This window comes from Rousettus aegyptiacus, unplaced genomic scaffold (assembly GCF_014176215.1).
Source record: "Rousettus aegyptiacus isolate mRouAeg1 unplaced genomic scaffold, mRouAeg1.p scaffold_m13_p_3, whole genome shotgun sequence".
Classification (NCBI taxonomy): Eukaryota; Metazoa; Chordata; class Mammalia; order Chiroptera; family Pteropodidae; genus Rousettus; species Rousettus aegyptiacus.
In genome coordinates this window covers 139,599,742-139,614,965 of record NW_023416306.1, presented here as the reverse complement: position 1 = coordinate 139,614,965, position 15,224 = coordinate 139,599,742, and the positions used below count along the sequence as shown (strand labels likewise).

At 35.7% G+C, this 15,224-nt stretch overlaps 1 protein-coding gene across 1 annotated transcript in view; it reads left to right on the top strand.

The window, feature by feature from the left end:
• The first annotated feature begins 89 nt into the window (after positions 1-89).
• The window catches only part of ATG14 (autophagy related 14), a 32,198-nt gene continuing 17,063 nt past the window's right edge, over positions 90-15,224 (top strand). The window contains exons 1-4 of the mRNA XM_016144871.2: positions 90-320; positions 8,386-8,448; positions 9,705-9,747; positions 12,439-12,520. Coding sequence (XP_016000357.1) covers positions 100-320; positions 8,386-8,448; positions 9,705-9,747; positions 12,439-12,520 — 409 coding nt within the window. The 5' untranslated portion in view covers positions 90-99. The remainder of the gene's footprint in view (positions 321-8,385; positions 8,449-9,704; positions 9,748-12,438; positions 12,521-15,224) is intronic.

Here is a 15,224-nt window from a genome sequence, read left to right as displayed (position 1 = left end):
TCCCGCCCTCCCAGCACAGCTTCAGTCCCCTCCTCTTCGCCCAGGATGCATCTGGTTGAAAACAAAATCCCACGTGACTGGCTCAGCTCTTAGACTATCATGGCGTCTCCCAGTGGGAAGGGAGCCCGGGCGCCTGAGGCTCCTGGCTGCGGGCCCCGGCCACTCGCCCGGGACCTGGTCGACTCGGTTGACGACGCGGAGGGGCTATACGTGGCGGTCGAGCGGTGTCCGCTGTGCAACACTACCCGCCGGCGGCTGACCTGTGCCAAGTGTGTCCAGAACGGCGATTTCGTCTACTTCGACGGCCGCGACCGTGAGAGGTACGGCGGCTGCCACGGCCCTATTGTTTCTTCCCCTGGTGTCTCCTCTGGCTCGGCGGCTGGAGACTGGAGCCTAAGGCCTGGGTCCGAACCCAGGAGTCCCGCGAGAGAAGGGGGAGAGAGAAATGCTGCTTTGCTCCCAGGGGACAGGATCGGGGGTGGGGCTAGATGAGAGAAGGTCGCCGTTTCCCCTTAATCCACCTGAGAGGAGTTTGACCCCACCGTGCTCCTGGGTACTAGGGAAAACGGATAGATGGTTACTCGAGAAGTCTTCCCTGTTGCTGCTATAGAGTTGGATATTTGGCACTTTGCTGCACTCTCATTCAAAGCTTGCTTTAACCTTTTTCTTCGAAAGCACGTTCTTTCTCTAGAAAAGAGACCAGGGGAGAATCAAATAACTGGTTAAGAGGGTTTTTGGTACTGGAAGCCTGTGTCACACAGATGGATCTTGTTAGCAGACAGGCTTACTTTAATGTGTAAATTAGGACTAGCTAGTTGCTTCGCGATTGTTTTGCACGCTAAGGAGTTTGGGGATGTATTTTGGCTTTGTTTTAAATCCAGAATGGGAGCTGTAAACTCTAAGTTCAGAGAACTGAATTCAGGAACGTGTTTTGGCCATGTTTTGAAATCAAAACAGCTGTGAGTCTTTGGTTAAGATAACTGAAAAATTAGTATTATTAGCTGAAGGGTCTCTCCCAACTTTTGTTTCAGTAACTTAGTGTCAGTGATAATATGATAGCTGACAGCTGACGTTTTATTACTTCATTTACAACAGTCCAATAAGTTATCCCCAACTTATTGCTTAGGAAACTGCATAGTAAGTGCCTTTCCCCAATTCACATAGATAATAAGTGTAGGGACCAGAATTAAAATCCAGGTAGTCCGAATTTATTTACCATGCAGTTAACCACTGGATTGTGTAACCTCTGTATTTGCAATTTTTTGAGTTTCTAGTAGTCCTCTGATCAAAACAGCTACTTTCTTTCTCTTTCAAGATTTGTGGAATCTAGTCTTTTTAGTTTATTGTTGTCTCATTGATGCACTTGATGACTTTAGAAACTGCTAATAGCTTTAAAAATTAAACCAATTTTTTTTTTATTGTAAAAATACTAGTCATGAGATTGAAATGTCTAACTGATGGAGTTTTTCGAAGGTTCCATTCTGGATCCTCTTCTCTCTATATATATTTTCCTACATACATGCTCATGATTTAAATATCATATATGCTGAAGACTGCCAGACTTCAGCATATATGGTATTTAAATATCTCCCAACCCATCTCTCTGGAATCTAGAAAACAGCTGCCTGCTCAACATCTGTATTTAAATTTTTAATAAGTATCTCCATCCTGGCAAACCGAACTTACTGTTTTCCATCATAAATATGTTCCTCCCATGCTCATGCCAACCCAGTAAATGATAATCTCATTCTTCTTTGGTACAGGCCAAAAAAATGTCCAGTTTTCCTTCCCTCAAAAACTTCCAGTCTTCCTTGACTCCTGTTAATGTCACCCTGTCTAATCTCATCAACAAATTCATCCATTCTTCAAAAACTGTATAAATCTGTCTTTTTTACCACTTCGTGGGCTGATCCACCAAAGGATTATTGCTTCTTGAGTCTCTGCTTCCACCATTGCTCCTTTATAGTGTTATTTTCATATTGTAAGCAGACTAACACTGCTCTTCATTCCTCTGTTGAAATCATTCAGGGATTTCCTGTATTGCTCAAAAGTAAAAAAGCCAAAATCCTTAACCAAAGTTCTATGTTGCCGATTCCTCCTTTGACCTCCTATTATTTTCCCCTCACCTACTCTGTTATACCACCCTGGCCTCCTTGCTAGTCCTCAAACATAGCAAGAACACTTCTGCCTCATGGCCATTGTAGTCTTTTTTAGACTTCTGGGAACTCTTTTTCTCCCAGAAATCTTCAGTGCTGCCTCCTTTGTTTCCTTTAGGCCTCCACTTATACATTAGAGAAATTCTTTTTGACCAAATATGACCTACATATTAATATCTGTAAATAATATATGTGACTATCCTCTATCCCAATGATGTAAGTTGTATGAGGGCAAGCCTTTATCAGTTTTGTATTCTGTTGTATCATCACATAGTAGAAGTATAATAAAGATTTGTTGAATGATTGAATGAATATACCCCCCTTTCTCAAACTTTGTCTGATCCTAACCATTTCATTTTTATCCAACGTGATCCATTTTGTTACGAAAGCCAGAAGCCCGGGAGTTATCGTAGACTTTTCCTTTTTTCCTTATTGCATGAATCCAAATCGTTGGCAAGTCTTATTTGATCTGCTCCAAAATAGATCTTGAACCTATTTACTTCTAGTCCAGACTGCCATCATTTCTCTTCTGGCCACTTACTGGTTTCCTTTCTTATTTTTTATTCCTACAGTTCCTCCCCACCCCTCTTCACTGTCCACACAGTGGCCACTGTAGAAATGTAAATTAGATAATGTCATTGTTTTTCTTAAACCTTTAAATGGCTTTCCACTGAGCTTAAAATAAAATTTAAAAACTTAATTAGAAAATAAGAGATAAATAAATTCAAGCTCTTTACCATGGCATATAAAGCCCCCTGTATTTATTCGGCTGCTGCTTACCTAACTTTGGGTGTAAGGTTCAGTTAAAAATGTAGGCTTTGGATTCTTGCTGCATTGAATTGAATCCAAGTACTACCACTTGCTATGTGATTTTGGACAAGTTACTTAAGCTCACCTATGCTTGTTTATTTCGTTTTGAAAATGATGGGATATCTAACTTCATAGGTTTCTGGTAGTAATTACATAAGAGGATACATTAAAGTACTTAGCATAATGCATATTAAGCACTCAAAAAATAAACTCACGCCATGCTCCCTCATATTCACTGCTACATAGTCAGGGACCTTTTCTCAAATCTGCAAACACATGAAACTTTCTACCTCTGGGGTTTTTCCCTTGCTGTTTATCTGCCTGGAACACTTTTCCTCCTGATTGGCGTCTTGTCTTCCACATCTTAACTTAAATGTCCCTTCCTTATTGAGGTCTTTCCTGACCTTCACTAAAGTAGGTTCCTACTTCCATATATCCCCCTATTTTTTATTGCAATACTCAATTCCTCATTGTACTGAACATAATGTATAATGTTATTATTTGAGGTGGATACTCGCATCCAGAATGCAGTCCCATGAAGGCCTGAATTCTGTGTGTGTTAAATCAGATCACCAGTGCTTAGTGCAGCGGCAATGGATAGCACATAGTAGGCATATTATTGAAGCAATGGTAAAGGCAATAGAACTTGACTAAATCTGAGTATTAAAGTGAACTTTCAGAAGAGGGATGTGTACTAGTGGATTTCTTTTTCTGACCAAAAAAAAAAAATAAAGAGTAAATACCAGAGCCACTCAAAATTGAGAAATAAAAAATTTAGAGTTCAAGGGACAGCAGGACTGCCACAGTGGTCTGCTCAGCCAGCTTCATTTCACTTCTATATTTCCCTGTTTGAACTGTGTATTCCCTAAGAAGAGGAGTTTGTTTTCCTTCCTTACCAGAACAATTCCCAGTATCTACTAGGATGAAAGAATTGAGACCCAAGACCACTGTCCGAACAGCCAGATCATTTTTAACAAGCTCTCATTGGGTGCAGTTATCTGCATAAAATATTCTAGCAAGTTACATAAGAGAGGATCTCTGCTTAAAGATTGATTGTGAGATAGCCTACGTTCTTCAATATTTATGAAAAATTTTGTATTCTCTGTTTTGCTTTCAGACTCTTTTACTTTATGAAAAACCCCTTGCTAACTGTGGGAAACCACTTGGAAATAAAATATGGATGGAGCTTTATATAACAGAGTTAAAAAAAACCCTTGTTTAACTTTTTTTTTTTTCAGTAAACTGGACAAATTAGCTGTGCCAACATAGATTTGAATGTGATAATGTGTATCAAAGTTCTCGTAAATGTGTTTTTTCAGGTTTTATTAATAGACTGGCTGAGTATACAGGTTTTAGTGGTTTAGCAGTTCAAGGAAGACTAGGTATTAAAGATTAACTCTCACAATGATTAGTTCCTTTGACTTCTAAAAAGAGAACATGTACTCTTTATAATTTTGTGGACAGTATTAGTTTGGTTGAAAAATATCTAAACTCATTACTTTTTTGTTGTTCAGTGGGAAGTTTCCTTATACCTTATATCCTCACCAACACGATCCTTTCCTCATCTCTCACCTCGGTCCCACTTTCTTCTCTGCTTTTTCGTCCGCCTTTTAACTTGTGTGCTTCTTTAAGGGATGAAGAGGACTGAGAGCAGTACTCTCAACATGATCCTCTTTGGTAAACATTTTTAAATTATAGGTCTTTTAACAGGAATATAATTTTCCAGGTTACGCATTTATCTGACACCAAAAATAGCACCGTTACCCAATAGATAACTGACAAGTTGAAGTCAAAACTGGAAAGAAATCAGTTATAGGTTTATGATAGGTGTAGGAGTGGAATGGGGAATCTAATCTGAGGATACCCAGAGACTGTAGCACCAAGAACATCTGCCTGCTGGTTTAGGAACTATTTATTTTATTTTATTTTTCAATTAGAGTTGACATTCAATATTTTTTATATTAGCTTCAGGTGTACAGCATAGTAGTCAGACATTTATAAAAATTACAAAATGATACCCCGCCCCCTATAAGTCTAGTACCCATCTGGCACCATATATAGTTATTACAATATTATTGACTATATCCTGATTATTTTGTAACTACCAATTTGTATTTCTTAATCTCTTCACCCTTTTTACTCAGTCTCCCAGCCCTCCTCCCATCTAGCAACCATCAGTTTGTTCTCTAGATCTGAATCTGTTTCTGTTGGCTTTATTTTGTTTTTTAGATGTCACATATAAGTGAAATCATATGGTATTTGTCTTTTTCTGACTTATTTTACTTAATACCCTTTAGGTCCATCCATGTTGGTAAATGGTAAGATTTCTTTCTTCTTTTTTTTTTAATGGCTGAGCAATATTCCATCATATATATGTACCACATCTTTATCCAGTCATCTGTTGATGGACACTTAGGTTGCTTCTATATCTTGGCTATTGTAATTAATGCTACAGTGCACATAGAGATGTATATATCTTTTTGAACTAGTGTTTTTGTTTTCTTAGATAAATACCTAGATGTGGAATTGCAGGGTAATAAAGTAGTTCTTGTTAATATTTTGAGGAACCTCCATACTGTTTTCCTTCCCTTAACAGCACCAACTCTAACTCATCCCCAAGTCTCAGCCCAGAGAGGCATGACTTCAGGAAGGTTCCCTCTGAAGCCTGAACTGTGTGCCGTCTCTTGTACCACCTCTCTGTGTGACCAACCATCCCTCTCCTAGTTCCCATCAGCCTCTATTATAGGGACACTTTCAAAGTCATTTAAGGGAGTATTTTTTTTTAATGGGAAAAAAATTAATTGCAAAAGTATGGATGACTTTAGGAAACAACAGTCAATTTAAAGGACTGCTTTTTTAGGGGAAAAAAAACAAATCTTGTAAATATGGAGGAGTTTGGTAAATAATATAGAAGCATTTTTCACTCGAGAGAGAAAATATAAGCAATTGTGTTATGAAAGCCATGATATGTGGTACAGGTTCACTGGCAGATTCCTGTCAGAAAACAAGACAAAAACTAGAGTCATTAAAAAATTGATAACTGTAACTGCATAAAAGTTGGGAAATTCTTAATAGAAAAGAAGCATAGTAATAATTTCAAGATGTATGAAAAGAAAATGACTAATTTCCCTAATAAGCAACCCTTAAAAACTAGAAAAATGAACAAAGGACGAAGGCAAGGGAATAACAAAAGAAAATTAAGTACCCAATAAGATAGAAAAAGGCATTCAACATGTCTAATAGTGAAATAAAGGCAAATAAATAAATTATGAACTGTCTTTGGGAGAATGGCTTGGGAGGCAGGTTAGCAAAGACTAAAAAGAAATGTGCACTGTTTGGGGAGATTATGAGAAAACTGGTTCTGTTACAGTTGTTTGGGTTGGAAATTATATGAAATGATTCAAGGGAAGTTAAAGATAACTTCCAGAATTTTGCATGTAAATATTTGACCCAACAATTTATTTAATGTATAGAAATTTCTCATCTTAAAGTTTATGAAGATTTGTACACTAGGATATTCATTTATAATATTACTGATAATAATGAAAATTTGGAAGCAATGGCAGTGTTCTGTAGGAATTTATATGAATAAATTTTATGATGTGTGTTCAATGAAATTCTGTGTACTTGTTAAAGAATGAGATAGATTTATATGTTCTGACATGGGAAAAGTTACAAGATATTTTATATAGTAAACCTAACTTGAAAGACAGTACATAAAAAAGGATTCCTTTTCCCTTCCTTTTTTTTTTTTTAAAAATGAAACATGTATCATTAAGTGTGTTTTAAATATGATGACTGTCTATTAATCTTTCTACTTGTTAGAAACTATATTGAGAAAGCACAGACTTGTGAGATGAATTTTTGCCTATTTCCATGAGTGGCGGGATGAAGAATGCAGAGAATGGATGAGTGTGCTGATGAGCAGTTGAAAAGCTGACCTGGCCACATTCCTTGATATCATCTGCTAGCTTAGCTTTAATAGAACATATTTTTAATTTCCTTCATGAAGGATAACATGACCTATGAAGTGTTCAATGCAGGAGAATTTATCTTGCATTTATTATTTGTGCTGTCATCTGTGTTGTTTTTGTTTTTGTTTTTGCTTTTGTTTTTTTTTAACAAAGCCCAAGAGAATCAACCAGCTCTATATAAAACTGGGTAGAGTCGTTTGTCATCCCAATTTGTTTTAGTGCAGAGTGGAGTGGCATTTTTACAACAGATCTGAAAGGAGAACTTTTATAGCCTCTAAAAGTCTAAGCAAGATTTTATCCCCATGTCTGTCCTTTGTTTGTATGGTTTGATGAGTATTGTCATTTTGTTGTTTCCTTCAGATTATGGGAACATGAATCACCACATTGCTTTAGTGAGAAATAAATAACATGTTAGCTTTTCATTTTTGATACAAGGAAATGGAAGCATATAACAAATAACTAATATGTCCAAGAGTACACAGAGCGGAAATCATTAGATTTCTTAATATTGTTGAAGATCCTTTGTTATAAGTTGCAGGCACATAGAAAAAGCCTGATAAGTTAATTGATATGTTCTGCAGCCATATCAGAATCGAATTAGAAGATACAACAGTAAGTTACTTAGAAAAGCTCATGTTTCTGGAAATTAAAAATACACTTTTAAATAACTTATGAGTCAAAGAAGAAATGGAAAATTAGAAATTTCAAACTAAATGATAATGAAAATACACCATTTCAAAAACTGTAGGTTTAGATAAAGCAATACTTAGGGGAAAATTTATAACTTTATATAGTTAAATATTGAAAAGAGGCATAAAATAGATGATTTGAGTTTCCACCTTAAACAAAAAAAAAGGGAGAGGAGAGGGCAAACTAAACACCAACTAAGGTAATAGGAAGAAAATAATTACAAGGGTAGAAGACCGACAAAGAGAAAATGAACTACAATATGGTATCCCTTCCTTTTGGTAACTTTTACTAAGTAACTTTTTAACCTGCAATGACTAGCAGTAAAATCAGTAAGAAAAAAATGTACTTTAAAATTTATAGGGAACCAATTTATAGATGAGAACAGGATTAAATGAAGCATAACAATTAAAATTACCTTTATAACAGAAGCCTCAGTTTCTTTGAATTCACATTCACTTCAGTGCTGTGATGTGCCTGTTTTGGAAAATAATTTAACTTGGGAGAGGGGAAAACCTATAAACATATTTTATAAACCCATGAAAGAATTATAAAGCTGAGAATTTGAACTTAGTTTTAAAATAAGCAAGTGGTAAGCAGCCTTGTGCATTTCATTGAGAAGATGTGTATAGTACTTATATTGAAGATGATGACATTTCCAGATGAGTCTGCAGAAAAGATTGGCTCTCTTAATTTGCATAATCTCATTGAACTGAAAAAAATGAGCATAAATAAAACACTGATTTTTTTTCTTATAGGTTTATAGACAAGAAGGAACGGTTAAGTCAACTTAAGAGCAAGCAAGAAGAATTTCAAAAACAGTAAGTTTTCTTTTGGCTTTTATTTGTGGTGGTTATTTAGTCACCATGTGGTTTAATTTAGTGTTGTAGTATGCAGACACATGGATTGCTAATTTACTAAATTTAGGATATAATCTCCAAGAGTGGAAGAGCAGCGCATCTGGGAGAAGCAGAATAGAGTTATCAAGTTTCTAGAAAACAGAGGGATTCGACCCAGTGTCTGAAACACAGTAGGTACTCAGTGACTGGGTAGGTGAATCAAACCCTGGCCCTGATAATTATATATAGTAAATGGGCCTAGGACAGTAGGCATATTAGACAAGTGAGTGATAGTGGCCTCTGTAAGCCGTTACTGTTTCCATTTACCTTCTTCTCTATCACTGTTTTGCGTAGTGTGATCTGCATCTCATCTCTATCAGAATACATTCACTGAGGTAATGGTGGAAAAACGTGGATTCTTGAAATCCAATCCTCAGATGTTCTGATTCATTAGGGCTGAGGGAGGCCTCGGAGTATGAGTTATTAACAGGCACCCCTGATGCATCTTACCCTCTGGATTTGAGAACTGTCCAGTAGAACACTCTTTCCCAAACTGACCTAGTCACTGTTCTCTAGACACACCCCAGGTCAGATAACACACTGATAAGCAGATTAAATCTTCCGAGATGCCCTGCTTCGATTAGAGAAACCTGCTTCGATTTATTTAACTTAGTCATTTCTCTAATTTATGTGATCATAGAAACTTGTTTTTTAATTATTATTGTTTATTTTTATGGTGACATTGGTTAACGAAATCCATTAAGCTTTAGCTGTACATTTCAGCAGTAAAGCATATATATATATTTACGTTGTGTGTGCACCTCACAGAAACTTCTGTAACACTTCATTCCATGGAACAAATTTTTATAGATATCGGCTTGTGCCATTTCTTTGGGAGATGATCATAGCATTTTCAATCATAAATTCTCTTAATTATCATTATTAATTATGAATGATGGAAAATTTCAGTTATGACAGAGGACAAAGGCTCTGGTTATTATGTAAGTTTATTGTTAATGTTTATAGAAAAGCTCTGGGCTGCGTTAGAAATGCAAAAGGAAAGATGAGAAAAAAATTGCTGAGAACAGGGAATTTGGAAAACACTTTTAAATGCTTAAGTCCCACTTTGGTGTTTCTAACCATTTGTAAGACCTTATTTTAAAAAGTTGTTGATTTTACATTTTAGAGCTTCACAAAATTTTATTAAGAGCTCATTCTCATATCTCTTCTCCATACAGAGTGTTAAAGGCTATGGAAGGAAAACGGATAACAGATCAGTTGGTAAGCTGTAAGAACTATTTAAATAATATTCTTTATACTTAGGATTACATGTTTTTAAGTTGATAGAGCTTAAAAAACCATTGTGCATTAAAATTTATTTTTGATCATTTTTGGCAATTTTCTCTTTGAATATATTTGTAATGTAGGATTCTCAAATATGTCATCTAGACACCGAAAACAGGGTATTGGCACTTAATTGTGTTGTGTAGACAATGTGTGAAGTCTGGTATTGACATAGAAATATAAGAACAATTGGCTATCTTTTTAAGGAAACTTACTATAAAAACATATTCTAAATGGATTAATGATTAAATATGAAACATAAACTCATAAAAATATAAAAATAAAATATGGAAAAGTGTTGATGTAACCTGGGAGTGAGAGGACCTTTATAAGCAAAATGAACATGAACTGGGAAAAATAAATACATATGAAAATAAGGAGTTTGATAACATTTTTATTCTCTTTTGGTGGGAATATACAATGACATTTGGGGGACAATTTGGTGGTGGTTTGTTGGTTTTATTTTTGATGCACATATGGTATATCTGGCAATTTTTCTTAAGGAAATACACATGAATGCAGAGATTTATGGATAAAGAAGCAGATTGTTTGCAGCACTAGTAGAGAAGTTAATATATCATCTAAATGCTAATCAATCAGGATGAGGTAAATAATTATGATACTGTGTAGCTGTTAAAAAGAATGTCAGTCTACATGTATTGATAAAGAGTGCTGTCCAAGATATATTTTTTAATGAAAAACAAAAAGTAGGCTAGAGTGAAGTATGGTTCTATTTGTGTGAATATCTGTTTTAATTGTACATCTATTCTAAAGAATCTGAAAAGATGGATGCCAGACCTTAATTGAGATTACTCTTGAGGAATGGGGAGGAGTCAGGCTAACAATCACTTTCTTTTTTCTCTTCTGTGATGTGTAATTTTTTTTCACAATAATAAGCATCACATAATTTTTAAATAATAAAGAATATTTGTGACAAGTGAATTCTGTTCATGCTCTGAACATTGCAGAAACAAAATATGTTGTATGGGAAAAGATCAGAAAAGGTTATTTACAAAGAATCCTAAACCTGTTTTTCTATCAAAAACTTAAGTGTTGCTTCTTAAAGACTAATACCTCTTAAAAGTGAAGACATATCATTGCCAGTTTATTCCTGAATCCACCAGTCCCCATGAATCTGTTTTCAAATGTCTCCTCACTCCATTGGAGAGGCTAACATTTTGCTCTTCAGAACATCCCTGTAATCTACTGTGTATCTTGTACTATCAGACTACTTAGATATTAAACACTGAAAACATTTGAGTGTTGTTTAATTAACCACACTTACAGAGGCATAATAGACTAGATAATTATACTTTTTAACTACTAGGTCACATTTTCACTGATCCTTTTATTCACCTTGGGGGAAGCTGTACCCAAATCCTGGTAATGTAAATTTCATGTTTCATACAATTGTTTGAGGCTTTTCAAAAAAATCTTACATGAGTTATGTACTTTTTACAAACTTCTGTTTTATTCCCGTTTTAACCCATTTCCCGTTTGCCCTGAGAATACTCGCCAGTGTCACATGCGGCTACAGCATTTATCCCAAAATAACTCGAAGATTACAGTCCTAACTTTACCACCGCCCCCCCAATGTTTGCCACAAAATATCTTGCTGCTGTTATTATTTTCACATCACTCTAGTATATCGATAGTCTTTGGAAACAAATGACATCATTCTATTTATAGCATTCTGTTTTTAGTAGTGGTGTTACCACTTACAAAAAATATAGTAATTCTCAACCACTGAGAATGTCAAATCCTAGAAAACATAGCATTTCTACGTGTGATGTTAACATTATTCTCGAACAGTTGTTAGCCGAAGGTTCATTTGATGAATTTGACTTAAATACTTAAATACATTTCTGTTACATTAGGAGTAGGGACAAGTTCTCTTTACAAATAACTCCAAAAATGGGTTTTATATTTTATTTTCACATTGAAAACCAGTCAGATTTGCTTCAGCCTCAAAGTGTATTTATGTAAAATTAAATTAATACTGGCAGCAAGCTGCACTTTTTTTTCTAAATGGAAAGTAGGTTAATTATTTCAGAAGTAATATTTGTTTATTATATTGGTGAGATAATACAGTGGTGTTAATGGTCTCCTCCGTAACTAGCACTAAGAGTTTAGAGCAATGTATCAATCAGACTTTCTGTGATGATGCAAATGTTCTGTATCTACACAAACCAGTATGGTAGTCATTCACCACAAGTGGTGTTGAGCATTTGACATGTGGGTAGTGTGAGTAAGGACCTGAATTTTTTTATTTTATGTAATTTTAATTGACTTTTAAATAGCCACCTGTTGCCACTAGCTATATTTTAGACAGAGCATATCAAGAGAATATCCTTCAACATTTTTCTCTGTGCTCCTTAACACTATACAAAAGAACTATATGAATTTCTCTTTCACTCTTAATTTCCTAGCAGGTCCTGTTTTGAACAAGAATAACATTGTCTGTCTTTTTTTGTAATCCACCATAGTTACAAAAGCTATAAGTACAAGTATATTGGTCTTTTTTTCATTATGCTTCTAAGATATACCTACAACTAGGTAGCAATACCAGATAGATAATCATTTTAATTTAAGAGACCAGTTTCTGATATTTATTACATACTTTTTAAGAGATGGAAAATAATGTCCTGCAAGATGAGGATTGAACAACTGAAACAAACTATATGTAAAGGAAACGAAGAAATGAAGAAAAGTAAGTAATTTGACCCCCTCCCTCAAGCCCTAATAAAGAGCTCATGTGGAATTTCATGGGATTAATTAGAGAGAGAGGGAGGGAGGGAGGAGTGTGGAGGTGGAGTGGGGGATTGCAGCCTGGATACGTTTATTGCTTACCACACTATTTGCTTCTCATGAAACATTTGTGTAAGGAATTTTTATGTAAAGACTTGAACATATTAACTTTCTCACTTTAAAAAGTTAAGGAATGTATGTTTCCCATCTGCCTTAGCTAATAGCAAACTCAGAATCTAACTCGGTAGTCCTTTATAATAATTATTGTATAATAATTATTCATACCAGAAGCATATACTGGCTTTTTCTTCCATAGTGTGTCTTATACATATTTTAATCTGTATTAATATTACATTTGTACAGTTCATACTTTATCATGGGTGATTGTCAGAATTTAAGAGAGTCTTCTTAGAAATCCTGCATCCTTAGAAATATTCCATGTATTTCTGAAGTTCGGTGTTTAAAGTTTAGAATGAGTCACCATCACACCTTGGGAATCCCTTTCTTCTCTACTCATTGCTTTTAGAAGCAAGTATTTTATAGTGCTTTGTAATGGTATTAAAGCTTCCTTTGAAAATGTTTGTCCTCATAAATGCTCATGTGGAGTTTCACAGGATTAATAAGCCAGAGAAACAGGGCAACATGATAAAAAACTATAGACAGGCAATTATCCACCAAGTTTCACATGCATTCTACAAAGCCTTTGGTTCAACAGCAGTATAGGGACTTGTTACTTAACATTGGTTCACCTCTTTCTGCATCCTCCTACGATGCTCACACCAGGGATTTGTCACCACGCATCTGAGAACCACCTATAATCACTGAATTTACTGAGCATGTGCATTTCTCTGATGAGCAGGTTTAAAACTCTAATCAGCTCTAATAGGTTCCTAACCCAAAATACAAAAGCAGCAATCACAGAAAATAAAAGATATGGTTCTAAAGCAGTGATCCTATAATAGTGGTTTCCATTCCTAGCAGAGCAACTTGGTGACCTTTTTAAAATCTAGAGACTCTTGGGACCCACCCTGGATTTAGGAAATTAAAATCTCATCCATGGGGACAGGATCAGTGATTCTTAAACTGTCTGTAGTAAAAGACCAGTTTTTTTCTCTTTGATTTCCACTCTGTTATAAATCAATACCAATACTTTTGTGAAATACATTAAAATTAATTATTAGAAAAAACGATTACACACTTGAATATTACAGCAATGTCAAATTGCCATATCAAAGAAAAGAGTTTCTAAACTTACTCTTTATTTCTGTACTTCTCTTGTCTGACTGCTAAAAGTTTGCATACTGGCCCAGGCCCATAGGCCACACTTTGAGTAGCACTACTCTAGGTGGTTCCAGTAACCTGCCAGGATTGGGAATCACTATTCTTGAAAACATAAATGCAGTCTAGTTGCCACCCGCATAACCTTTTGCAAACAATCATAAGGGGGTTAATGGATTCCAGAAGCTATGCATGCGCTCAAGTGTATGGACTAAGCTTGCTACATAATGAATACTCTTTATAACTTGGTTATTGAAATATCAAATATATTTAGAAAAGGACATAAATTATAAACTGTAGAACCTGATTACTATTTCTCCAGACTCTTGATTTAAGATGTCATGATACAGAATAATCCAGCACTGACAGGGAAGTTAGATTGTATGAAATTTTAGGATTGAGTTGATCTGTGCTGCAAAGTTATTTACCCAAATAAGCAGGAGTAGATTACAGAAATAGCTTCAAAATGTTCTGATGTTTAGGGGGAGATGGCATGGAGAGAAGGACAAACTGAACTCTTGAGTGCTGAGTCTTGCACTAGTGCCGGTTGGATGACTGATGATTCCTGCCAGCTATGAGGGGTCATGATATTAAATTGGAAACTGTCTTTTAGAAGTCTGACCACCTTGGGACTCAGAGCCATGGCTAGACAGATTCATTTGAGCACTTGTAAAGAGCTCAGTAGAGATTATAAAAATTAAGGAACTTGGTTTAAAGCGTTTGATAGAACTGGAGACTAAACCTTTAGGATATTCATATTGAGCAGGAATGGTAAAGAGATGCATCTAAGGAGAAATACAACTGTAAGAAACTTTATACCTGCAACAAAATACCTAGGTTTAGTAGTCCTCAGTCAAAGAGGGTGGTTTTTGGTCCACAATTATCGAAGGCTCGTTTAATTCTAGTCAGTTGATGACAAAGCTTCGGTTGTATCTGGTATAAGCAGCTAAGAACTGTGCCATAAGTGAGGTACACACACATTACCACGGAGTATTCCCTTTCTTCTCTACCCATTGCTTTCAGAAGCAAGTATTTTACAGTGATATGTAATGGTGTAAAAGCTTCTTTTGAAAATGTCTTCATTTTCTGTGGAACAAGATGTCTGGGGAGCATTTATGGAGGGGAGCCTGGCTGAATGAGTAAAATATGGACAATAGCAAATAGAGTATTCCTAGAGAGACATTGATTTGAACAACAGGATGAGAATGAGAGTTTAAAGAATGACGACTCGTTCAGCATCCATCCATGCATTTACTGAAGTAGTTCCACCTTGTGTAAAAGATTTAAAGTATCTAGCGATTGAGCAAGATTAGAATGAATGGTGAGAACGGAACTGTGGGATGTCTACCAGGTTGGTGGTGGTCTGGAGGCTGAGAAGTTTGGCCTAT